Source organism: Pseudophryne corroboree, chromosome 2 (genome assembly GCF_028390025.1).
Source record: "Pseudophryne corroboree isolate aPseCor3 chromosome 2, aPseCor3.hap2, whole genome shotgun sequence".
In the NCBI taxonomy this organism is placed as follows: domain Eukaryota; kingdom Metazoa; phylum Chordata; class Amphibia; order Anura; family Myobatrachidae; genus Pseudophryne; species Pseudophryne corroboree.
In genome coordinates this window covers 1008882074-1008909380 of record NC_086445.1, presented here as the reverse complement: position 1 = coordinate 1008909380, position 27307 = coordinate 1008882074, and the positions used below count along the sequence as shown (strand labels likewise).

The window sequence follows — 27307 nt, the reverse complement described above, 5'->3', positions numbered from 1 at the left end:
ACAACCACAATGGGCTTTGTACCCGTATGACGCGCGTGCGCATTGCGGCCCATACGCATGTGCAGAAATGCCAATTTTTAGCCTGATCGCTGCGCTGCGAACAACGGCAGCTAGCGATCAACTCGGAATGACCCCCTTTGTCTGTAGAATTTTAAGGGGAAAAAATGAATTTATTCCATTTTGGAACATTGCTATAACATAACAAAATGTGGAAAAAGTGAAGCATTGTGAATACTTTCCGGATGCACTGTAAATGTATTTTACATATAAATGCATTTAATTTTTTTTTACATTAAAGATATAGGGGGTCATTCCGAGTTGTTCGCTCATTGCCGATTTTCGCAACGGAGCGATTATGGCAAAAGTGCGCATGCGCATGGTACGCAGCGCGCATGCGCTAAGTATTTTAGCACAAAACTAAGTAGATTTACTCACGTCCGAACTAAGAATTTTCATCGTTGAAGTGATCGGAGTGTGATTGACAGGAAGTGGGTGTTTCTGGGCGGAAACTGACCGTTTTCTGGGAGTGTGCAGAAAAACGCAGGCGTGCCAGGATAAAATGCGGGAGTGTCTGGAGAAACGGGAGAGTGGCTGGCCGAACACAGGGCGTGTTTGTGACATCAAACCAGGAACGAAACTGACTGAACTGATCGCAGTGTAGGAGTAAGTCTCGAGCTACTCAGAAACTGCTAGGAATTTTCTATTCGCAATTCTGCTAATCTTTCTTTTGCAATTCTGCTAAGCTAAGATACACTCCCAGAGGGCAGCGGCCTAGCGTGTGCAATGCTGCTAAAAGCAGCTAGCGAGCAAACAACTCGGAATGAGGGCCATAACACGTAGCACAGCATCAGGCTTTACACTCTGCAGCTCAGGAACTGCTGGCTCAGTGTTGCCCATACCTTTTACAATACATGGTAACATAAATGTTTTAAAATTCACTGTAAAATACATACTTTCATTTTATACATTTTTTCCTGATCTTTAAAATATACTCTGCCTGGTGTATTGCACCAGGCTTTACACATGCAGTAAATGAACTAGAAATGATCAGGGGCCTATTAGTATACCCAGATACCTGCTGCTTTTCTACGGGTATACTCAACCCGAAACAAACAAGAAATATATATACAAAGCAGAAAAGCGCTGGCAAATGGTAAAAATAAGATTTATGGTAAGAACTTACCATTGTTAAATCTCTTTCTGCGAGGTACACTGGGCTCCACAGTGAATGACTTTGGGGGTGTAGAGTAGGATCTTGATCCGAGGCACCAACAGGCTCAAAGCTTTGACCTTCTTCCCAGAATGCCTAGCACCTCCTCCTCTATAACCCCGCCTCCGTGCACAGGAACTCAGTTTTTGTTAACCAGTCCAATGCAGTAGCAGGCAAAAGAGACAACAACTGTTAGTAGCCACATATACCACATTCTCACGACAGGAAAAAGTGTCAGCGGCTAATGCCATACCAACCCAAAGAAGCCAAGTGCGTCAGGGTGGGCGCCCTGTGGAGGCAGGACTTTTGCCCGGGGCGCCGCCTTCCGGAGGGAGCCGCACTAGGGCAAGATCCGCTGCTGCTGTGCCCCCCGCTGCCCGCTGTGAAGGGAAACTAGAGTTTCCCTTCGTGGAGAGGTCCTTTACTGTGCGGTGCGCGATGACGTCATCGCGCACCGCACATTAAAGGACCTCTCCACGAAGGGCTTCACAGTGGCCAGCGGCAGCGGGGGGCACATTTCAGAGCGCTACAGTAGTCTGTACAGGGGGCGTAAATGACCACTCCCCCTGTCCGAAGCCACGCCCCCCCCATTGCCGCCCAGGGCGCACAAAGCCCCAGAACTGGCCCTGTGTGGAGCCCAGTGTACCTCGCAGAAAGAGATTTAACAACGGTAAGTTCTTACCAGAAATCTCACTTTCTGCTGCTGGGTACACTGGGCTCCACAGAGAATGACATTGGGGATGTCCTAAAGCAGTTCCTTATGGGAGGAGACGCACTGTAGCGGGCACAAGAACTTGGCGTCCAAAGGAAGCATCCTGGGAGGTGGAAGTATCGAAAGCATAGAACCTTATGAACGTGTTCACTGAGGACCACGTAGCCGCCTTGCACAATTGTTCAAGGGTCGCACCACGGCGGGCCGCCCAAGAAGGTCCAACCGACCGAGTAGAATTGGCCTTAATGGTAGCAGGAGCTGGAAGGCCAGCCTGTACATAAGCACGTGCAATCACAATTCTAATCCATCTGGCCAGGGTCCGCTTGTGAGCAGGTCAGCCATGTTTGTGAAAATCAAAACAGAACAAAGAGAGAATCCGACTTCCTGATGTAGGCAGTTCTCTTCACGTAGATACGGAGTGCCCATACCACATCCAAAGTCCACTCTTTGAAAGACAATTCAGGAGAAACAAAGGCTGGAACCACAATCTCCTGATTAAGGTGGAAAGAAGACACCACCTTAGGTAGGTACCCGGGATGTATTCTAAGAACCGCCCGGTCACGGTGAAAAAGCAGATATGGTGACTTACAGGACAAAGCACCCAAATATGACACCCATCTGGCAGAGGAAAGAGCCAGCAGAAACAACACCTTAAGGGAAAGCCACTTAAGGTCTGCCGATTCAAGAGGCTCAAATGGAGACCTTGCAACGCCTCCAGAAACACCGACAAGTCCCAAGGAGCCACAGGCGGGACGTAAGGAGGTTGAATCCACAACACACCCTGAGTAAATGTATGAACATCAGGTAAAGTTGCAATTTTTCTCTGGAACCAAACAGACAAGGCAGAAATATGAACCTTGATGGAGGCCAGATGAAGGCCCAAGTCCAGGCCCTGTTGTAGAAAGACGAAAAGTTTGGCCATACTAAACTTGTAAGCGTCATGATTGTTAGATGCACACCAAGCAAAGTAAGAATTCCAGACCCTATGGTAAATCCGAGCAGAAGTCGGTTTCCGGGCCTTCAACATGGTTTGAATGACCGCCTCAGATGGGGGGTGCATTTCCGGGGTGTGGGTCCCCCTGGACTGTTGTGGCTGTTTTGCCTCAGGAACAACACATATTAACACTTATTTTCATATTTATTTTCATCCCTATCGTGTGTTTTGTTTCAATGTAATTCATTTCCTACCTTCACTTTTCACTACTTTACCTCTCACTACTTTATCTCCCCCTTCATTACCTCTCACTAATTTACCCCTGCTGTTTTCAGCAGCCTCTCTCACTAACCTATTTTCACTATATATTTTTTCACTTTTGTGTTGCCCTGGGGTCACTCAGCTGCTTCATTTTGGGGGGTCCCGCACCCTAGATTTGTACCCCCCAAAATGTTAGTGACTTGCCCGACTAATGAGGTCACCTGGACGCGGTGGGCAAGCAGTTACTTATGGCCATAACTATGCGCAGAATCTCGCTTAAAATGCAAAATTTTATTGCAATTATTATTATTAATAAATTGGTAATGTTTGAATTGTGCACCTGCAACCTTTTTCTTTGTATGCAGTTCTACTGAAAGGTCTCCGCAGGGTCGCACCTCTCATTACCGGTGTGCACCCCAGGACCCCTCCCCTGTATACCTATGATAAATCCGAGCAGAAGTCGGTTTCCGGGCCTTCAACATGGTTTGAATGACCGCCTCAGAAAATCCTTTGGCCCTTAAGACAAAAGCTTCAAGAGCCACACCGTCAAAGCCAATCGGGCTAAATCCCGATATACACAGGGGCCCAGAATGAGGAGATCCAGGTGCTGCGGAAGTAGAAGGGGGCGTTCTATTGAGAGACCCTGAAGGTCTAAGAATCAATGCCGTCTGGGCCACGCTGGAGCGTTTAGAAGTAGGATTCCTCATTCTTGCTTGAACTTCCTTATTACTCTGGGAGTGACAATGGAGGGAAAACATATGGCAGCCGAAAGTTCCATGGAATTGCCAGTGTGTCCACGAACACTGCTTGAGGATCCATTGTCCTTGCTCCGAAGACTGGAACCTTGTGATTGTGTCGGGATGCCATCAGGTCCACATCTGTAAGGCCCCACTTGTCCACGGGGAGTTGAAACACTTATGAATGGAGGCTCGACTCTCCGGCGTGTACGTCCTGACGACTGAGAAAGTCCGCTTACCAGTTTAGGACCCCCGGAATGAACACTGCCGATATAGCTGGCAGATGGCGTTCCGCCCACTGAAGAATCCGTGATACTTCCCTCAATGCCATGTGGCTTCGAGTGCCGCCTTGATGATTGATGTACGCCACCGTGGTGGCGTTGTCTGACTGTACATGAACAGGTCTGTTCTGTATTAAATGCTTGGCCAAGTTCAATGAGTTGAACACCGCCCGCAATTCCAGAATGTTTATCGGGAGGAGAGACTCCTCCTTGGTCCACCGACCCTGAAGAGAGTGTTGCTCCAACACCGCGCCCCAACCTCTCAGACTGGCATCCGTCGTCAGAAGGACCCAGTTGGAGATCCAGAAGGGACGACCCCTGCTCAATCGTTGGTCCTGAAGCCACTAGCTCAGTGACAGACGGACCTCAGGAGACAAGGAAATCATTTGAGACCTGATCCGGTGAGGCAGGCCATCCCACTTGGCAAGAATCAGTTTCTGCAGAGGGCGGGAATAGAATTGAGCGTACTCCACCATGTCGAAAGCCGACATCATGAGACCTAGCACTTGCATTGCAGAATGTATCAACACTTGCAGACGAGATAGGAAGCATCGAATCCTGTCCTGAAGCTTCATGACTTTCTCCTGAGAAAAGAACAACCGCTGGTTGTGAGTGTCCAACAACGCCCCCAGGTGCACCATGCTCTGAGCAGGGACCAGGGAAGATTACTTCCAGTTGATGAGCCACCCATGGGCTTGCAGAAACTGGACCGTCAGAACCAGATGGTGTAGGATAATTTCTGGAGAATTTGCCAGGATCAACAAGTCGTCCAGGTATGGTAGGATCCTGACCCCTTAACGGCGGAGTACAGCCGTCATTACTGCCATGACCTTGGTGAAGACTCGCGGAGCCGTGGTCAAACCAAAAGGTAACGCCCGAAATTGGTAATGAAGGTTGCCAACCGCAAACCTCAGGTACTGCTGATGCGACACTGCAATGGGAATATGCAGGTAAGCATCCTGTATGTCCAGGGAGAAGATATAATCCCCAGGTTCCAAGGCCAGAACAATAGAGCGAAGAGTTTCCATACGAAACTTGGAGACCCTCACAAATTTGTTCAAGGACTTAAGGTTGAGAATGGGCCGGGATGACCCATTCGGTTTCGGGACTAGGAACAGCGGTGAATAGTACCCCTTGCTTCTCTGAGCCAGAGGCACCTGTACTGCCACTCCTGTGTCCAGGAGGGACTGTACCACCGAATGAAGAGTTTTTGCCTTCACCTGATCCGAAGGGACGTCTGTCAGGCAAAATCGATGAGGGGGATGATTCTTGAAGGATACGGCGTAACTTCGAGTGACGACTTCCCATACCCAGGCATCAGAAGTGGTCCTCAACCATTCCTGGGTATACCCTAGAAATCGGCCCCCACCCTGCGATCCCCCAGATGAAGGCCCGTCCCCGTCATGCGGCAGGCTTGTCAGTTTTGGAAGCAGGCTGACCAGACCCGTTTGGGTTTCGGCTTATTGGGTTTGGAAGTGCGAACCTGTTTCGGGTACGCCTGACCTTTTGCTTTCCCTGAAGTATGAAAGGAGCGAAATGGAGCACTCTTAGCCTTCGGCACCGAAGAAGCAGTACTAGGTAGATGGGCTGTTTTAGCAGAAGCTAAGTCAGCCACTATCTTGTTGAGGTCTTCTCCTAAAAGAATGTCTCCCTTAAAAGGGAGTACGTCCAGGGTTTTCTTAGAGTCCAGATCCACAGACCAGGACCGTAACCAGAGAATCCGGTGAGCCAAAATGGACGTAGTAGAAGCCTTGGCCGCCAGAATACTGGCATCAGAAGCCGCCTCCTTAATGTAATGAGAAGCTGTGACAACATAAGATAGACATTGTCTAGCATGATCAGAAGCGTTGGAAGGCAACTCCGCCTCCAGCTCCTGAGCCCACGCTTCAACAGCCTGTGCAGCCCATGTCGCTGCAATGGTGGGCCTATGCTTATCCGTTGGTTCTTTCAGAGACGTGACGGTAGTTACTGGCAGAACTGAGGATACCACCAGCCGCGCCACCTGCAAATCCACTGGCGGGGGTGTTTCCCAATTTTTACTAAGCTCCGCTGCAAGTGGGTAGCAAGCCAGCATCTTCTTGTGAGGCGTGAATTTCATTCCTGGATTTTCCCAGGACTCCTGACGTATGTCAACTAAATGGTCAGAATGAGGTAAAACTTGTTTAACCACTTTCTGACGTTTAAACCTGTCCGGTTTCTTAGGGGCAGCATCAGGTTCCGGGTCATCAGTAATTTGAAGAATGGTCCTGATAGCCTCCAACAAGTCAGGAAGATCCACCTTTGAAACAGATTCCCCATCAGAAGCGTCGGGATCAGAATCTGTGGGGTCAGTATAAACGCCATCCTCATCAGATGAGGAGTCTGGGACGTTGGTGGATTGTGAGGAAGTAATGGCCCGCTTAGAGGACCCCTTGGTCTTAGGCGGGCGAGGGTTAGACTTCTGAGTAGTCAGTGATTGGTTCAATTGCTGTAACTGAGCAGACAGTTGATCTGCCCATGGCGGGATAACCGCGGGGACCATAAGCGGTTGTACCGGCACAGGAGGTCCCATAGGGGGCATTGGTCTAGTTACCAGCGTATTCAATAGCGTGGAGAAGGTGGCCCAAGGTGGGTCATTTTGAACCCCCGTTGCTACAGTCCCACTTGGGGGTAAGGATCCCCCAGAAACTGAACCCTCAGCTGTTATGTTTTCCTCAAATGTGTCTGCAGCATCACCACCACGCAATGTGGGATCAGCACCAGCACCATTGCCCTTTGTAGCGGACATATCCGAAAGCTCAATGCAAGGCAACACAGTACAATATCAGCAGCACAATACCTGACAAGAACCCCCTGTGTATGAGCACAAACAGGGAATTCAAGAGGTATATATCGTGACTAAAAAATACACACTGAGTATATCCTGTGAACGGCCTATATTAAATGATAAACCTGACGCACTTAGGGTGTGTACACACGGTGAGATATTTTCTTTCGATTTTGACTATATAGTCAAAATTGCAAGAAAAGTTAGTGCAGATCGCAAGGTGAAAGTCATCTTGCGATCCCGATGCGCGGTCCCGCCAGGTCAGCATCGCAAGAAAAGATAGACTGTGCATGCAAGTCAATCCTTGCTAGATCGGTGTACTATCTAGTTCATCTCACATGTCAATGACATCTCACATAAGCCAAAATCTCACATAAGCCAAAATCGTAAGCACACATAGTCCATATCTCAAGAAAAGTTAGTCAAAATCGGTGGTGCTGCGCTCCGGGGAGTTCAAGGGAAATCGCAAGTGAAAATCGGGCATAGCAAGGATCTCACCGTGTGTACACACCCTAAGCCCCATCAGGTTATACACGAAATGGAGGTCCCACAGCAGCTATATGCACACACACACATAGTCACATTATACAATGCAGAAATTATGACATACAATAAAACTGCACTGGACTAGCAATACAGAGTAGTATTATGTATAGCTATACACTCAATAGATATAACAATGCACAGTAAAGACTGGATGTATATCACAGAGTACTTATACTACATAACCCTGACTAAATGCACTCTTTCTTAACTAACACTGTCAGCAGACATGTAGAATACTTAAGTGTCCTGTAAAATGCACAGCGCTGACATGCAGGCGGCTTTACAAAGGAGGATTTGCCCAAACAGTCCCAGGATCAGCTCAGCTTGTCCTAATGGCGACCAAACACTGACAGGGAGTGAGGGAGAGAGAGATGCAGCTCCAGGGCGGGAACATTTACTCTAAATTGCGCCCTGGGGCTGGGGAAGGGGCTACAGGTCAAAGCCTTATCCCCCTGCTAGACTTCACCACGGGGTACTGTGGGCTTATCAGTGGCGTAACTAGAAATTTTTCTCCCCCAAGCCAAAAAATCCTTCGGCGCCCCCCCCCCCCCCCCCATAATTGGCACTAGTAAAAGGGACAAATATGCGCGCGCCGCCAAAAAGGGTGGTGGCTTCGTTGACATGGGCGTGGCTTCGCGTAAAGGGGCGTGGCATTGCAGGAAAAGACTACCTTATACCCCAGTTCTGCAACCTGCACGCCCAGACGTTAGCCACCACAGGAAAGAAAAATAATCCCGATTCATGCCCCTTACATTATTTGTCATTTTTCCTCCTTATAGTAATGCCCAGTATACAATATGCCACATACTGCAATGGCCCTTAGACATTATTCCACGCACAATAATGCACATGACACAATATGCACACACCATAGTGCCCCCGACACATTATGCCACACACCGTAATGCCTGTGACACATTATGACAGGAATCGCAATGCCCGTTATACATTATGCTACACACCGCAATGCCCCTGATACATTATAGCACATACAATGTCTGTGACACATTATGACACACACCACAATGATCCTGAGACATTATACCACAATGCCCGTGATATATTATACAACACACCGTAATGCCTGACACATTATGACACACACCGCAATGTCCGTGATACATTATGCCAAACACTGCAGTGACCCTGAGACATTATACCACATACCACACAATGCCCGTGATATAGTATACCACACACCGTAATGCCCATTACACATTAAGTTCTACAGTAAGGCTTCCAATTACTTTTAAATTACCTGCTCGTTGCCAGGGGTTTCATGCTCTTGGTTCCATGCACGGTGCCAGGGGTTTTCATGCTCAGGGTGTCATGCTCGTTGCCAGGGGTTTCATGCACTGGGTGTCATGCTCGTTGCTAGGGGGTAGTGCTTGTTGCTAGGGCCGTGCTCCCAGTGCCACATATGCTCCCAGTGCCAGATCTTCCCCCACAGTGCCAGGTATATGCCCCCAGTGCCAGATCTTCCCCCACAGTGCCAGGTATATGCCCCCAGTGCCAGATCTTCCCCCACAGTGCCAGGTATATGCCCACAGTGCCAGGTATATGCCCCCCCCCCAGTGCCAGATATTCCCCCACAGTGCCTGCTTCCCCCCCAGTGCCAGATATTCCCCCCCAGTGCCAGGTATATGCCCCCAGTGCCAGATATTCCCCCACAGTGCCAGGTATATGCCCCCAGTGCCAGGTATATGCCCCCCCAGTGCCAGATATTCCCCCACAGTGCCTGCTTCCCCCCCAGTGCCAGGTATATGCCCCCAGTGCCAGGTATATGCCCCCAGTGCCAGGTATATGCCCCCCCAGTGCCTGCTTCCCCTCCCCCTCCTTTGTGTTGGAGGGACACGGAGCGCATAGCGCGCCTCTCCCGTGTCCCTCCCTGGCTCTCCCCCGGCCGGTCTAATAAAGGAAGTGCCGGTTCGTGAGCCAATCAGAGCTCACGAACGGCACTTCCTTTATTAGACAGGCTGGGGGAGAGCCAGGGAGGGACACGGGAGAGGCGCGCGCTGTGCCCTCCGTGTCCCTCCAACACAGCAGCGGAGGGAAGGAGACCGCAGATTGACATGCGGACGCTCGTCCGCATGTCAATCTGTGCAAAGTCAGTGGCGCCCCCGCAGCCCCTCGCCCCCAAGCCACCGCGAGGACTGCGTGGGCAGTAGTTACGCCACTGGGGCTTATATAAATGGTTTATGAGAGAAAACCGACCTGTGCCCTTGCCCTGGTGGTCTAGTGGGGTCCCTGTACTACCACAGTGTCCACGCCAGTGCGCGCGGCTCGCCTCCCACCGGCCGTGCGGGATCGCGATTTACAGCGGGTCCCGCCGGGGGGACCCACTTACCTCCTCCCTGAGTGCGGCCACGCGATCCAGGAGAACAGCGGTCATGTGTGTGACTAACAGGAAGAAAACCGGAGCCTCCGCTGTAAATACCCGGCAATCAGGGTGCGGAAGTATACAGCGCCGCTGGGGGAGGTGATGGAGCTGCAGCAGGAGATGTCTGACTGACATCTAACACAGTGTCTCTGCTGCAGCCCTTGAAGTCTTCATTTTTCATTAAAAGCTTCTTATGATAACTATGGAATAGTACTGCGCTGAAAAATTGTATTTAGCTGCTCCTATTGAAAAGATAATAGTAATAAAAATATATGCTACTGATTTTTAATTGAAACTAATTAAAGTAGCATGTTTTACTATAAAGGAGAGACGTCAGATCATGGGCGTTATCCTAGACAAAGGGCTGGAAATAGCCCGAAACGCGTTGGACGCCTTGCTAGCTGTGCTCGTTGTGGAGACAGAGGAAAGTGACTTTAACATCAGCGCTGCAGCGCTGCAGTTTCCGAGCAGCGGACGGAGAAGCACCTGTCAGCAAAACACCAAGGGAACCAGCCGGCCGGAGAGGATAAGACCCACAAACAAAGGTTAGTTAGCTAGGGACAGACAGTCAGTACTGGACTCAGCTACTACCTTTGCGGCTCCAGCCGCCGGCAATTACCGGGACCCGCCGCTGTCATTACCCGCACGGACTGCTATTAATATACATGCCCAAAGGAGCTTAAACATTTTACCTAATAAACCTTTTTATTTTACAGGTATTGCAATACACATTTACCCTACACATATCACCCCATATATTCATAGTCATTCAAGCGCTCTCTATAATTTATTTTTATTATTAAAAGCTTCTTCTCAGGGCTGCTGGAGCAGCCCCCTGTTGTATGCCTGCTTACTGCATGGCACCAACTACAAAATTGAGCTCCTGTGCATAGAGGCGGGGTTGTAGAGGAGGTGGCACTATGCATTCTGGGAAGAAGGTCAAAGCTGTGAGCCTGTTGGTGCCTCAGATCAAGATCCTACTCTACACCCCCAATGTCATTCCCTGTGGAGCCCAGTGTACCCGCAGCAGAAAATATTTTACTTTTATTATTTTTAAAAGACATACTGTCTATAAAATTCACACAATATATAACTATATAGAGATAAGCATCAGCCGGCTGACATTCTCTACAATATCAGATTTAGGGGCCAATTCAGTAAGGATAGCAAATTCTGCTAATCAGCAGAATTTGTTATCCTTTTGCTCGCGTGGTAGGGGCCGCCCAACGCTGGGCAAGGCCGCCCAGCATGCTGACCGGCGCCTCCCTCACTGTAACAAGCAGAAATTGCGATCGCCTCGCAATTTCTGCTCGTCAGCAGAAACTGAGGAGCAGCTTAGCTGCGGTCCGGGGTGACATCACGCAGCCGCCGCGACCATGCCCCTGACATGCCCCCGTTCGCAACGCCCCGCCCCCACAACTCTCCGTCTGCTCCCTGATTTGCTACTCATTAATCAAAATCAGTCACCAACAGGTGTATGTGGAGTCCAAGATTTTGTTTAAGTCAATGTGTAGCGATGGTAAAGAGACTATTATTCAGCAATATAAGTAGAAGTTTGTTTTCCACAATCAAGTAATTGGCAACATTTCTCAACAATTAGTAACTTTTGAATGATAGAAGAGTTAGGAGAATAATACATGCAAAAAGGTGTATTATTTTATTTACCACTTTCATGGAATTGGATACACTCACTATCCTCGTGGCCACTGGTGCTAATATCCTTTTGGGGTGGCAAAATCCAGAGCTGTGTTTAGTGCAAAAATATCTCCACTTGTACTCCTTGTAAATTTCGTTGTGTCCCTTTGTGGGGCAGTTTGCACCGCTGCCAATGAAGCGCTGTGCTCCATTACTGCTGTATCTACTGGGAGGAATCGTATTGCTGGCAAGGACCAATCTGAGGAAGCCGCCGATGATCGCTTAAGCGGGGAAACGCGTCACCTTATAATTTACGGAGAGAGCACAGGCTGGCTGTGCAAGAAGAGTAGAACTGCGGCACAGATGGACAGGCAAGGCGCACATAGAAAGCGGAGAGCGCTCTGCAGCCGCGTACAGCGAGAGTGACCCAGCGTCTATTACAGCCGCCAGCTACTTTGTAGCGACAACATATACAGAGGTAGCAGGATATTAGCACCAGTGGCCACGAGGATAGTGAGCGTATCCAATTCCATGAAAGTGGTAAATACACCTTTTTGCATATATTATTCTCCTAACTCTTCTATCATTCAAAAGTTACTAATTGTTGAGAACTGTTGCCAATTACTTGATTGTGGAAAACAAACTTCTACTTATATTGCTAAATATATTGCTTTACCATCGCTACACATTAACTTAAACAAAATCTTTGACTCAACATACACCTGTTGGTGACTGATTTTGATTAATGAGTAGCAAATCGTTATCTATACTGCTGCATTTTTTATCTTTTTAATTGTGTATTTAATCTGATATTGGCCCTCATTCCGAGTTGTTCGCTCGGTAAATTTCATTGCATCGCAGCGATTTTCCGCTTAGTGCGCATGCGCAATGTTCGCACTGCGACTGCGCCAAGTAAATCTGCTATGCACTTAGTAATTTTACTCACGGCTTTTTCATCGGTCTGGCGATCGTAATGTGATTGACAGGAAATGGGTGTTACTGGGCGGAAACAGGCCGTTTTATGGGCGTGTGGGAAAAAACGCTACCGTTTCCGGAAAAAACGCAGGAGTGGCCGGAGAAACGGAGGAGTGTCTGGGCGAACGCTGGGTGCGTTTGTGACGTCAAACCAGGAACGACAAGCACTGAACTGATCGCAGATGCCGAGTAAGTCTGAAGCTACTCAGAAACTGCTACGAGGTGTGTAATCGCAATATTGCGAATACTTCGTTCGCAATTTTAAGAAGCTAAGATTCACTCCCAGTAGGCGGCGGCTTAGCGTGAGCAACTCTGCTAAAATCGCCTTGCGAGCGATCAACTCGGAATGAGGGCCATTGTAGAGAATGCGGCCAGCTGATGCTTATCTCTATATAGTTATATATTGTGTGAATTTTATAGACAGTATGGGGGTCATTCAGACCCGATCGCTGCTGTGCATTTTCGCCGATGGCTGTCCTAGGCTAGCGATCGCCTCTGCCTGATTGACAGACAGAAGCGGTCGCTGGGCAGAAGGGGGTGGGCCGGCGGCATTTGGCTGCCATTTAGGGGGCGTGATCCAGGCAACGCAGGCGTGCCCGTACCGTTGAGGGGGTGGGCCGCGGTGGCTGCGTGATATCACACGCAGCCACTGCGACCCGAACAGCGATGGGTATCTCCCTCCCAGGAACTGCGCTGGTAGGGAGCTACTCCTGAAGTACAAAAGCGCCTTTGTACTTCTGCAGGGAAGGGGGGGGGGGGGGCAGGGCCTGACATGCGGGGCAAACTAGCCCTGTACTGGGCGTCCCCTCGCATGTCAGGGAAGCTGATTGTAGATGAGCTAAATACCAGGTCTGAATCACCCCCTATGTCTTTAAAAAAAAAAAAAAGTAAAATATTTTTACCATTTACCAGCGCTTTTCTTCTGTGTGTATATTTACACATGCAGCCCTATAACACAAAATATGATTTATTTTTTTTTATTTTTTTTTAAAGGTTTTTAACCTGGTATTATAACTTTAGAGGGACTTTAACTATGTTACTGCTGGTGGTGTCAGAAGCTACTGCCCCAGCCCACAGAACACTGTAACAAACCAAGTGGCCGGCGCTTTGTAATGGGCTCACCTTCATGCAGCCTGGGAAGTTCTGGGGCGCTGGGAGCTAGGCTTATGGTCCCTAGTGTCCAGAACTTAGCCTTTCATCATTGCAGCTGCCAGAGTTGGCTGTATTTTGATCACACTCATGGGGTTAACTGCATGCCACCGTAGCATCCAGAGCAATTCAATTGTTGCTGCATTTAGATGCCCAGTAGCCACAGGGATGACATTTCTTCTCACAGCCTCCTGAGGTGTGAGAAGAAATGTGTGCTTTCACTGCTTTGGGCATCTGAACAGGACTTTGGAAGCTCAAAGCTGGACTTTAGGCGGGTTTAGTTCTGTTATGTGGATAAACCCTGTCTGTTTGGGTGCAACATGAGCGATGTGCATGTGCGCCCAAACAATTGAATCATGACAATTGTTTGATGTCTAAACAGTCCAGTTTAGATGGGATTTTTTAGATGACCAAAACAATTGAAACCCCCCCCCCCCATATGTGATATTAGGCTATTATGGTTTTATTTTAAATAAGTTAGTAGAAACTTATAGTTATGTAAGGTTTAGTTAAGTAGATTAAGAAATAGTGTCCGATATGATATACCCGATTTTTAATATTACTTTACAGTGCTACTAGATCATTAGTACTTTACTAAAAAATACTGATTTATTTTGTCATCTATTTTAGCTCTGATCTCTGGGAGAGAAATTCTTGCCTCTCTGCTGTGGTGTGAAAAGGAGAAGTGGCAAGAGAGTGTTGCTAAATAGAAGAAATGGGACAAGGGCCATTTCTTCCGAATGCAGAAACAGAAGGCAACTTCAGGGTATGTGATTATTTATTTACTGTACCACAACATCATAAACTAATTAATAAAGGGGGTAATTCCAAATTGATCGCAGCAGGATTTTTGATAGCAATTGGGCAAAACCATGTGCACTGCAGGGGAGGCAGATATAACATGTGCAGAGAGAGTTATAGGCCCTACACACTGGCCGATTTTTTGAAAGATATGAATGATCTCGTTCATAAATGAACGAGAACTCGTTCATATCTTTCAGTGTGGAGGCTCCAGCGATGAACGATGCGCGGTCCCGCGCTCGATCATCGCTGGTCCCCCGTCGGCTGTGCATGCAGGCCAATATGGACGATCTCGTCCATATTTGCCTGCAGTTCTATGGAGCCGCGTGACGGGGGGAGTGAAGAAACTTCACTCCCCCCGTCACTGCCCCCCCGCCGCCGGGTCGCTCGTCGGCCGTATCCGCCGTCGGGCAGCTCGGCGGCGGGTCGGCCAGTGTGTAGGGCCCCTTAGATTTGGGTGGGGTGTGTTCAATCTGCAATCTAATTTGCAGTGTAAAAATAAAGCAGCCAGTATTTACCCTGCACAGAAATAAAATAACCCACCCAAATCTAACTCTTTCTGCACATGTTATATCTGCCTCCCCTGCAGTGCACATGGTTTTGCCCAATTGCTATCAAAAATCCTGCTGCGATCAACTTGGAATTACCCCCCAAAAATCTTGTCAATCCTACTCCATAGGTGTGTGCTTTTTTTGTGTGGGCATGCTCAGTACAAATTTGCATATGTTACACTAAATAAATGGATCAAACTCAACTCAGCTTAGCCCCTGGCAGCAAACAGAACTTTAACAACTCTAGGGCTATTCTGGATTAGAAAGGGCCTAAAGAAACTAACTGCAACAGTTTAGAACTAATCGATTCCTTGTGATTATCTTTTTGCTCATTCTGTCCAATGCCCTACTAATCTAGATCATTGCTTTAAAAGTGTTCAGTCACTTGAGTTGTTGCTTCAGCATCAGGCAACGCCCTTTCTCCAAAACTAGTGAAGAAGTGGTCACCACTAACAACAACTACTCCGCAAGAATCCCACATAAACAGGCAGAGACTGATACAGTAGCTTGGATGATTTGAGTTGCAGAAATGACATGTGGATTGGATGATTAATATACGGGGGTGGGGGCAGTGTTGTCACAGCAACTCAGGGGTTGATGTATGAAGCAGTGAAAAGAGAAGATGCCCATAGCAACCAATTAGCTTTTAGGAAGGAAGTATTATCACGTACACTCTAGAAAATCATAGCTAAATTCTCATTGGTTGTTAGGGGCAAACTACTCAACTGGTCCACTTCTCCACTTTTTTCACCCCTCAGTCTCTGCTTTTTGACCTGGTTTAGATCCCAGTAGGAGATCTAAAGATGCAGGAGAAGCTTTAATGGTCTGCATTAGAGTGGAAAGATAATACATAGCAGATTTGACAGCATATCAGATATGAACCCTTGGAGTCCAGGAAAATCTAGCAATGCGTGATTAACAAATAGTTCTAAAGTGTAACTAGTGGAAACCCGACAAAATTGATGGTTCCTTTTTTTTTAAGGTTCACACCTTCCAGTAAGGCTCCTACGTTTTTTTGTGGGGGTTTTTATGTTTCGTTTTTTTTTTTTTTTTTTTTTTTGGGGGGGGGGGGGGGGGTTAGGAGAGTATGCATTAAAGTATTTACTTACTTTAGGACTGATCATGGAACACCATGCACACACCAAGCCTAACACTGAACTGAGCGCCTTATGTAGATAAGGACGATGACCACGCGCAAGGTAAACAAATAAAGTGGATATTTTGTATCTAGAGGTAGATTTTACATGGGGACTTTGCCGCTCCACAACACCCGAACCATTGCTCCAATCTCATTTTTCTCTTCCACTGGCACATCTACATGGTAAGACTTTTATTTTGAAACCTCAACCATATTTTTACGTTCAGCCGTCAAAATAGGTCTCACAGTAAAAAACCTTATAGAATTAATATATAGATTATCCATAAATACATTTTAAAAAGAAAAAAGAAAAACACAATTGTACAAAATTGCCCAGGATACTACATTTCAGGGCATGAGCCTGAAATTTAGGTGCCAATATTTAGGCTTGTACCTAAAACTTGGCCCCATCTACATTGAAGTATCTGGCTATTAGTAGAATTTGTGTCATGTAAGAGGCTGCAACTCTCCCTCAACTCTCTCCCTATTCCTGAGATATGCAAGATTTGGAAACACACTACAGAACACTTACTCAGATAAGTGACCCTTCATGGTCTTCATCAACTTGTGTGAATTAATATAGTTCTACTGCTGGAACAGTATGTGAGTCAGACACATTAGATCCAAATCTTGTTAGCAGAGATCGCATCTTGATCGGACTGGCCAGAAAAACCTCAGGATGGATCACAGTGTGCATTTGGCCAACAACCAACTACAATTATTGGGCCATGATTATGCAGTTATTCAGCGCAGCTGCCAAATGATCAGTCCTGCACAATCTGACTCTCCAAACTGACCACAGATCTGGTTATTGCCACTTGCAGAGCTGTATTCCGTCTCCACCAATTTAACCATTGTTCGTTCAGACACTAATGTGCCTTCATTATAAAACTACATCCAAAGACTCAAAAAGTCTCCTTATTGGTGTTTCACAGGTTCAGCATTAACCCTTTACTAGATTTCATGTGCCAAAAGTTATTTTCTCACTTCATTATTATGATTTTGATCATCTTGCATAAGCTAAACCTTAATCATTGTAAGCTTCTATTCCAGCCACCAGAGCTGGCCCTAGGCATAGGCAAACTAGGCAAATGCCTAGGGGCGCAAGCAGGTTTTGCTGATTAAAATGATATGTGGCATGCCTATATTCTGTGTGTGACTGTGGCTGTATCTGCATATGAAATGCTAATCCTAGCCACATAGTAATGCAAATAAGACACATTTTCATCAAAAAAGGCACCCGACTTTAGCGGAGATGCCAGCTGACTCACGCCAGGCATCTCCTGCTGCATGGCGTATTGAGGCAAGATGTATGAGGACACATCTGTATCCAAACAGAGGCAGAGGTCACAGTGTTAGCGGCCATGTAAGTGCTGTGTGCGGGTGGGTTGGTTTTGCAGTAGTGTTCGGCATATGTGTAAGGGGCATTATGTGTGTCACGTGTATAAATGCATTAAAAATGTGCAGCATATGTGAAAGGGAAAATATGTGTGTCATTATGTGTATAAGGGCATTAATAATGCAGGGCATATGTGTAAAATAAATTATGTGTATAAGGGCCTTAATAAAAGTTGGTATAATGTGTAAGGCACATTATGTTAATAAGGACGTTAATATTTTGTGTCATATGGGTAAGGGGCATTACTGTGTGGCATTATGTGTATAAGGTGCTCTACTCATAGCAGGATTAAGGGCGGGATGCAGGGCGTACTGTACCCCCCCCCCCTCCAGAGCACACTGACATCACTAGCTTTCCCTCTTAAGCAGCAGCAGAACCAGCAGCCAGAAAGCAAGCAGGACAGTATGCAGTGCAGCCAGAGACACAGGAATATCATGTTTCATGAGCTACGGACGGAGCTTTCTGACCAGAGGAGAGATAGGGGAGCAGAGAGACGTGTAAGTGACGCAGGGATCCCAGCTTCTCCTCCTCCCCTCCTGGGTGTCTGAGTCCTGTGTAAACTGTTATGCAACTAAACCACTTGGGTCTAGAGATAGAGACACACACAGAAAGTCCTCCTGAGCCCTGTCCCAGTGTGTAAGTAGTACAGAGGCTGCTGCTATTCTTGAATGTGACAAGATAAATGATTTTATTTTTCTATGTGTATTTTAAGGTTAGGTTGTCTTTGTTCCACTTCAAGAAAAGTTTATAAAGTAGTTGTCTTTCAATTAGGTGGAGCTATAAACAGTACCCAGACATTATTAAACTATTAGTTAAAACTAATATACACCACTGGTTCAAATTTAATATACACGATCTATACCTTCCACCATGACCCATTCCAGGAGGGATAAAATGCTCTCTACCCGGACTTCCTTCTTAATTTATGATTGCAATCACCTTTCTTATCAATTAAATACTTCAACACAGGTGACGCCAATCATAAATTAAGTGGGAAGTCCAGGTAGAGAGCATTTTGTCCCTCCTGGAATGGGACATGTTGGGAGGTATGCACAATTTAATATAAAACCCTCACCTTCCATCGGGGCCCCCCTGTCTTAAGTTCCCCCTGGGCACCCCTAATGCCTAACCCAGCCCTGGGTCTACTGTGTGGCATAACGTATAGAAAGGGCACTGCTGTGTGGTCTAATGTGAATAAAGAGCAATACGGTGCGGTATAATGTGAATAAGGGGTGCTAATGTGAAGAGTAATGTATATAAGGTAAAGTGGTACTACTGTGTGATGTAACGTGAATTAGGGACACTATTGCATGATATAATGTGAATAAAGTTGCACTACTGTGTGGCGTAATTTGAATTGGGGTACTATTGTGTGGCCATGCCCCTTCCCAGAAAGAAAACACCCCTTTTTGGGCTGTGCGGCGTATGTGCACACTGTTCCTATTTTAAAAATAGGGGGTAAGAGTTCCAAAATGAGGACTGCTATGGGTGAGGGGTGATGGTGCTGGGAAAGGGGTGCAGGGTCAGAGGCGGAACTAGCGGGGGTGCTAGGGACACCAGCCAAAATCTTGCCTAGGGCCGGCTCTGCCAACCACAATACTTTTTTTTTTTTTAAAGTTCAAAGGTTTTGCATAACACATGGAACAATCTGATGTTTGATCTTTGTAAACAATTTAATAAAAAACAATATCAGGTCAAAATTGTAATGTGCTTGAAGCAGGGCCATTGAGACATCAACAGGGTCCAAGTACTGAAGGGAGTGTGGTCACACCCCTAAAAAGAAACAAAAAAACTGCTCACTACAAAGGGGGACAATTATTCCCCTCAACAGCTGTGCCGGGCTGGCTGGGTCATTAGAACCCATCCAACCCCAAACCCCCTTGGTCCTACCTGTCTTAAAGTAACTGCTCATTGTAAATTAAGTTTAGTGAAGCCTGAAAAAGCATTATTCCATTTTCACCAAACTTTAACCCCTTCACTACTGAAGGTTTTCTCACTGAAGTGCTGAGCTCATTTTTCAAATGTTTGAACTCGTCACATTCCTACATCAATATCACTATTTTCTTTTATCCAGAACCAGACAAATTATATTCCTTGGGTTTTTTGTAAGACACTCCATTTTCAGAACTAGCAGTAGTCTATTTGCTCCTTTTCTAACACATCAAAAAATTAAAATGGCTTAAAAAGTGTTTATTGAATTAAAAAAAAGTGAATTAAAATATATATTTTTTCTTAAATAAGCACCAGCTTTTTTGCTTTGGCATTAATCCACTTTTCCAGAATAAAAAACAAGATTCCATGTGTAGCATAGCCAGATTAAGAGCGGGGCTGCAGGGGATACTGTACACTGGGCCTCACTCAGTATGGGGGTCCCCCAACTGGAGGATACTGACATCACTAGCTCTTCCTCTTGTGCAGCAGCAGAACCAGGCAACCAAAATGTGATGTGGATCAGTCTACGAGCACTAAAGCAGCCACACAAGTTCCTTGGTACAAAATAGTGTCAACACACACTATTAAAGTGCTTATAAGTTAAACAAAAGTCACAGACAAGATCCGTGCTGTTTAACAGCTATTTAACAGGATTGCATTTGAGAGCATGAGAGATTTGATAACCGAATAACCGGTTGCCAGAAAGAAATGGTCAGAAAAAGCCATTTGACTGGAACCTTACATCTGAGGAGCAGAGCGCCTACGGATCTTGTCGATGACAGAGTGTGAGCAGGACAGAAAGCAGTGCAGGCAGAAACACATAAGTATCACGTTTCATGAGCTACCAACAAAGCTTCCTGACCAGAGGAGAGATAGCAGAGGGGAGAGAGCTGTATGTGACCCTGGATCCCAGCTTCTCCTCCTCCCCACCTGGGTGTCTGGGTCCTGTGTTACCTGTTATCTAATAAAAGCATTTGGGTCTAGAGAGAGACACACACACACACAGAGTCCTCCTGAGTCCTGTCCCAGTGTGTAAGTAGCACAGAGGCTGCTGCTATTGTATTTTTGCAAGATAAATGATAGATTTTATTTTTCTATGTGTATTTTAAGGTTAAGTTGTCTGTGTTCCACTACAAGAACACTTTATAAAATAGTTCTCTCTCAATTAGTTGGAGCTATAGACAGTACCCAGGCATTATTAAACTATTAGTTTAAATCTAACATACACCATTGGTTTATATTTAATATACACAATCCAAACCCCCCAACATGACCCATTTCAGGAGGGTCAAAATGCTCTCTACCTGGACTTCCCTCTTAGTATATGATTGGTTTCGCCTGTGTTGAAATACCTTTTTTTATCAATAAAGTGGTTCAACACAGGTGACGCCAATAATATATTAAGAGTGAAGTCCAGGTAGAGAGTATTTTGTCCCTCCTGGAATGGTGCATGTTGGGAGGTATGAACCATCTCTAACAATCTAATATACACACCCCTTTCTCCCGGGCCCCCTGTCACTGTGTGCACCGTAAGGCAGTCACTGCAACTACGTTATGTATGGTGATCACTGCTATGCTCCATGTACTGTATGGCGGTCACTGCAACACTGTTTGTACCGTGTAGTGGTCACTGCGACACTGTCTGTACTGTATGGCGGTCACTGCAACTACGTTATGTATGGTGATCACTGCTATGCTCCATGTACTGTATGGCGGTCACTGCAACACTGTATGTACCGTGTAGTGGTCACTGCGACACTGTCTGTACTGTATGGCGGTCACTGCAACTACGTTATGTATGGTGATCACTGCTATGCTGCATGTACTGTATGGCGGTCACTGCAACACTGTATGTACCGTATAGTGGTCACTGCGACACTGTGTGTACTGTATGGCGGTCACTGCAACTACGTTATGTATGGTGATCACTGCTATGCTGCATGTACTGTATGGCGGTCACTGCAACACTGTATGTACCGTGTAGTGGTCACTGGGGTGGTATTCATGTGACCGCCGGTCAGCTGACCGACAGTCACATGACCTCCTCCGTGAGCCCGACGGCTCACTATCCCGATGGTCGGCATGCAGACCAACAGGGACTATTTCCACTCGTGGGTGTCCACGACACCCATAGAGTGGGAATAGAACCCGTGGCGACCGCAGGTCGCCACCGAGCCCGCAGCGTGGCAAGCGCAGCGAGCCCGCAAGGGGCTTGCTGCACTTGCCCCTCCCCGCCAGGATCCCGGCGTCGGTATGCTGCCGGGATCCCGGCGTCGGTAAGGTGACCGGCGGTCAGGAGACCGCCGGTCACCAGTACTACACCCGGTCACTGCGACACTGGCTCTCATTCCGAGTTGTTCGCTCGCAAGCTGCTTTTAGCAGCTTTGCACACGCTAAGCCGCCGCCTACTGGGAGTGAATCTTAGCATAGTAAAATTGCGAACGAAAGATTCGCAATATTGCGAAAAGACTTCTCTGTGCAGTTTCTGAGTAGCTCGAGACTTACTCTTCCAGTGCGATCAGTTCAGTGCTTGTCGTTCCTGGTTTGACGTCACAAACACACCCAGCGTTCGCCCAGACACTCCTCCGTTTCTCCAGCCACTCCCGCGTTTTTCCCAGAAACGGTAGCGTTTTTTCACACACTCCCATAAAACGGCCAGTTTCCGCCCAGAAACACCCACTTCCTGTCAATCACATTACGATCACCAGAACGAAGAAAAAACCTCGTAATGCCGTGAGTAAAATTCCTAACTGCATAGCAAATTCACTTGGCGCAGTCGCACTGCAGACATTGCGCATGCGCATTAGCTACTAATCGCTCCGTTGTGAGAAAAAAATAACGAGCGAACAACTCGGAATGACCCCCCCTGTGTGTACTGTATGGCGGTCACTGGAGGCTGTGTATACTGTAAGGTAGTCAAAAAGTTCTGTCTGTGTTGCCTTATACTGTTTCTATTCTGCGTTTGTCTATGGGGGGTATTAATGTAATATCAGATGCCAATAATGTATTCAGATGTTAATATTTGAATTTTCAAACACCAGGGCCTTATTTTTCCAACTACACTTCCCCTCGGATCAAAAGCTGGCTACGCCACTGGAATACAGCCTATCATGTTGCTGAAAATGAGTGACATTAAGAGTATTTAAAAGAGGCTTTAAAGTTTGGTCATTCATATGTTAGACATTAATTAGAATTGTTTGCTTTCCAGAACTAGCTGTCTGGAAGTTTCCGAACATTCCCTTATTATCTCAGGCAGCTCCACAAGAACAGTCTTTGAGTAGCTGCTACATACTAGGCTCAAATTCATTGGAGATCAGCTGTCAAGCAGGGATATATAAGGAAACAGTGTCCCTTCCCCCACACTCCCTCTGTGTCATCCCTGCTCAACGGGACGATCAAATATACACTTCCAGGCTTTTCAGTCAGGTCTCGCAGTAAACAGATCTTTCATTCCAATAAATGCACCCGGTCATCCGGGACTTCTATATACTTAGATATTAGCCGACATGCGCTAATTCGTAACCCCCCACATTGATTCACTTTGCACGGTATAAACTGCAATTTATGGGCAACACAGAGACACCACTTGTACAGTATATTATGGGTTTCTATCGACCCACGATGACATGCTTACAAATAGGATGCACAATGAACTTCAGGAACTTCTGTAGGTTTGTAGCTTAATTAAAATTTGAATAAAAAAAAAATATAACATACTGTAGGAACAGCTGCTGCAGCAACACAACTGAATTCGGAAATGCTTCATAGGTATGCACAATGCGATTACAGAATATTAATACTATTATACTGAGTTGACAATACTTCAAGAACCTTTCTTAAGGTGGGTACACACTAGAAAGATATATCTATCTGCAGATCAATTGATCTGCAGATATATCTATGGACGGATCGGGCAGTGTGTTGAGCATACACACTGCCCGATCCGTCGGGGACTAACGTCATGAACTGGGCGGGCGTGTACACACACCCGCCCAGTTCAGCTGTCAATCACCGCCGGCCGCCGCAGCATGTGTGCGGGCGGTCGGCCGACCGCCCCGTACACACACAGCGACGCGCCAATATATATTGATAGGTTCACAGACGTATCGGCCGTACACACGGTCCCGCGATATATCGGCCGTTTAAGAGAACGGCCGATATATCGGCCAGTGTGTACGGGCCTTTATACATTTAATTATCCAACACATTGGTTTGCTGGAAGAACGCACAAAGCACAAGAGTGGATACACTTCATGCTGACCACTTGCTGTGCTTGAATAATTTAATGGATGTTAGGCAGCCGGGTAACACAGCACATCAGACTACAGTGATGAGGGATTCACATATACATAATATATCTGCATTATAGATAGATAGATAGATACACACACACACACACACACACACACACACACACACACACACACACACTTGCTTCATTGTGCTAACGTTAAGACTTTGTCTAGAAGCAGCACTGACAGTTACCATATGCTAAGTATCAGGTAGTAAATATTACACAGACTTACCGCAGTGGATCCTGCAACAGTAGCAACAAACACCTTAATGACCATTTTGGCTGCAGAATTGCAAGAAGCCTGTTACTACGTAAGAAGGATCCCAAGTGTGTTCCCCAGGCAGACTCCCAGTGCAGTGCGAGTAACCCTAACCAGCTCTCTGGGCTCTCTGCACGTTGCAACCTGATGATTGGCTGGGAGATATTTTTGGGAGCGATTGGTTCTTAAAGGGCATCTGTTGTGTCTAGCAACTGCATCTCATCAGGTTAGGTTGGCCTCAATCCCTAAATGGTGAGGGAGGACAATACACCAATCAGAATGTTCTTGAAGAGGAGAATTCATTTATTGTACTGTGTGGGGTGTAAACTGCTTAAAACACGAGTGAAGGCACTTGTGCAAAAGTAATAAACACAGGAGAGAGCGCAGGAAGATTAAATAAAAATATATAGTTCATTAAATAACTTATGATTGATGTAAACCAAATATAAATAGACAATACAGAATTACTGTTAAAATCCTATATCGGCGGCAGTGACAAGTAATTGTCAGTCTGCAGAACTACCAGTGAATGCTCTGGTATTTATTTATTTATTACCAGTTATTTATATAGCGCACACATATTCTGCAGCACTTTACTGAGAATATTTGGCCATTCACATCAGACCCTGCCCCAGTGGAGCTTACAGACTGTGGGGGTGATTCAGACCTGATTGCTGTGCTGCAAATTTTGTTGTCCTGTGATCAGATAGTCACCGCCCGAGGGCATACTTACCTACATTCTGGCTGCTCTCTGCGGGAGAGAGCAGCCAGGTCGTCTCAGAGGGCGGGCAGGGGAGGCTGTGACGTGGATGAAGGGGTGGTCCGGAGGCGGGATGGGGGCGGAGCGGGGGCGGAGTCACGATGACACTGCCTTTAAGCCACGCCCCCACACTGTAATGCCGCGATCACCGGCATTACACTGCAGGGGGCGTGGCTATCATGACGCGATTCAGCAAGAATCGCGTCATCAACTGCCCGGACCGCCCACTTTACACACTAAGTGGGCGGACGGGCAGGGGGACCCCGCGAATCGGGAGACTTGCCTGCTCTTCCGGGGGGCCGGGAGGGTCACCCGATTTTCAGGAGCCTCCCGGCCATTCCGGGAGAGTAGGCAAGTATGCCCGAGGGGGAGTATAAATTCGCTCGTGCAAGTTTGCGATCTCATGCATGCACCATGCGAAAATTCCCCTCAGTCAGCGGACAGTTGCAAATCCATTCGCAACTCACTCACCATCGAATGGTTTTACCAGTGTGTGCAGTCTGTACGCAGCCCAGGACGAAAGGTGTCCATACACTTGTGAGATATCTGGTACAATCCTTAGTTTTCGACCGCATCGGTGCGATAAATCGCAGGATTGTATGCACATCGAATGTGTCCCGCGATGCGCGGGCACGCTGGTCAAATCTCAAGATATTATGTGCTGTCTTAATATTTATCGGATCGCACGTGCGATCGCATGCTGTTTTTACCACATTCGATTTATCGCACTGCGATGTGCGATCTGTGAGGTACTTAGCTCACTTCCTGGACACTCCCCTCCACCCTGGTCGCAAGGGGCAAGTGATAAATCGCATGATTGTATGCGCATCGAAAGCACAAAATAAATACTTTCGATGCGATTTTTCGGCACGGGGAGCTTCAAGGGAAATCGAAGCGCGATATCGCACAAGTGTATGGGCACCATTACTGCTACAGTGCGAAAAAAACAGGCTGATCGGGGCTGGAGCTGATGTCACACACCCTCCCAGAAAACGCTTGGGAACGCCTGTGTTTTTCCTGACCCTCCCAGTAAACGGTCAGTTACCACCAACAAACGGCCTCTCCCTGTCAATCACCTTGCGGACGCCGTGCAATCTAAATTTTTGCACCATCCTGTCGCTGTTTGGTGCATACGCATGCGCAGTAGTCCGATAATCGCCCGCTGTGTTAAAACGCACAGCAGTGATCGGGTCTGAATCGGTCTCTATATTCCCTACCACATGTACACACACACACACACATTCATGATAGGGATAATTTTGTTGGGATCCCATTAACCTACAAGTATATTTTTGTATTGTGGGAGAAAATCGGAGTACCCGGAGAAAACCCACACAAGTACGGGGAGAATATACAAACTCCACACAGTTAGGACCATGGAGAGAATAGAACCCATGACCTCAGTGCTACAAGGCAGTAATGCTAACCATTACACCGTCCGTACTGCCCACATAGTAAGTATGGTGGTCATTCCGAGTTGATCGCTAGCTGCATTCGTTCGCTGTGCAGCGATGAGGCAAAAAAACGGCACTTCTGCGCATGCGTATGCGGCACAATGCGCACGCGCGACATACTATTACAACGAACTATGTAGTTTCACACAGGGTCTAGCAAAGCTTTTCAGCCGCACTGGCTGCTGTAGAGTGATTGACATGAAGTGGGTGTGTCTGGGTGTCAACTGACCGTTTTCAGGGAGTGTTCGAAAAAACGTAGGCGTGCTAGGAAAAACGCAGGCGTGGCTGGGCGAACGCAGGGCGTGTTTGTGATGTCAAAACAGGAACTGAACAGTCTGAAGTGATCGCAAGCGCTGAGTAGGTTTGAAGCTACTCTAAAACTGCACAAAAATATTTTGGAGCCACTCTGCAATCCTTTCGTTCGCACTTCTGTTAAGCTAACATACACTCCCAGAGGGCGGCGGCATAGCGTTTGCACAGCTGCTAAAAACTGCTAGCGAGCGAACAACTCGGAATGACCACCTCTGTATTTAAAAAGTAGATAATTACATACAGTATATTGCAACAGTTGTAGCTTTTTATAACATTTACTGTGATTAATCCCACATATCCTGTAACGATCCACAAATGCAGACTTAAATACAGAGTTTCTGTATTGATTGTGTACTCACCACCTTTTCAATTAGCACAATGTAAATATCTGAGTGCAGATCAGGAGATCCAGATTAGAGAGAATGACAATTGTGTGTATATGTAAGCCTGTCACTGCAGCGGATATAGGATTTCTGGGTTATTCAGACCTGATCGTAAAGTTGCATTTTCACAAATGGACAATTTTTGCCCGTCTGCGCATGTGCAGCGGTCATATTGCGCGTGCGCGACCCCGGAAGGATGCGATTGCATTGTCACTGACAGACGGCGGGCGTTCGTGTGCGGCGATGCGGCGTTGGTGGGGAGTGGTGCAGGAAACGCAGACATGTGGCCACTTTCAGGGATGACGTTGCCTGCAATGGGAAACATGGCGCCAGACCGCCTGCACACGCAGCCTCCCTCTATTTCATGATTTCTGCAATGTGATCGCAATTCTGGGCAG

The 27307-nt window shown here is 47.0% G+C and overlaps 1 protein-coding gene across 4 annotated transcripts in view; it reads right to left on the bottom strand.

Annotated features, from left to right (window-relative positions):
• Window positions 1-27037, bottom strand: part of SH3BGR (SH3 domain binding glutamate rich protein) — a 154448-nt gene extending 127411 nt beyond the window's left edge. For 2 of the 4 annotated variants that reach the window (XM_063956585.1, XM_063956586.1), the window contains exons 1-2: window positions 26886-27037; window positions 23974-24245 (exon numbers count right to left, since the gene is read on the bottom strand). In XM_063956585.1, coding sequence (XP_063812655.1) covers window positions 23974-24018 — 45 coding nt within the window. In that variant the 5' untranslated portion in view covers window positions 24019-24245; window positions 26886-27037. Of the gene's footprint in view, window positions 1-16648; window positions 16774-23973; window positions 24246-26885 lie in introns of those variants that run through there. The other 2 variants (XM_063956587.1, XM_063956588.1) reach the window with 2 other exon arrangements.
• Window positions 27038-27307: the final 270 nt, after the last annotated feature.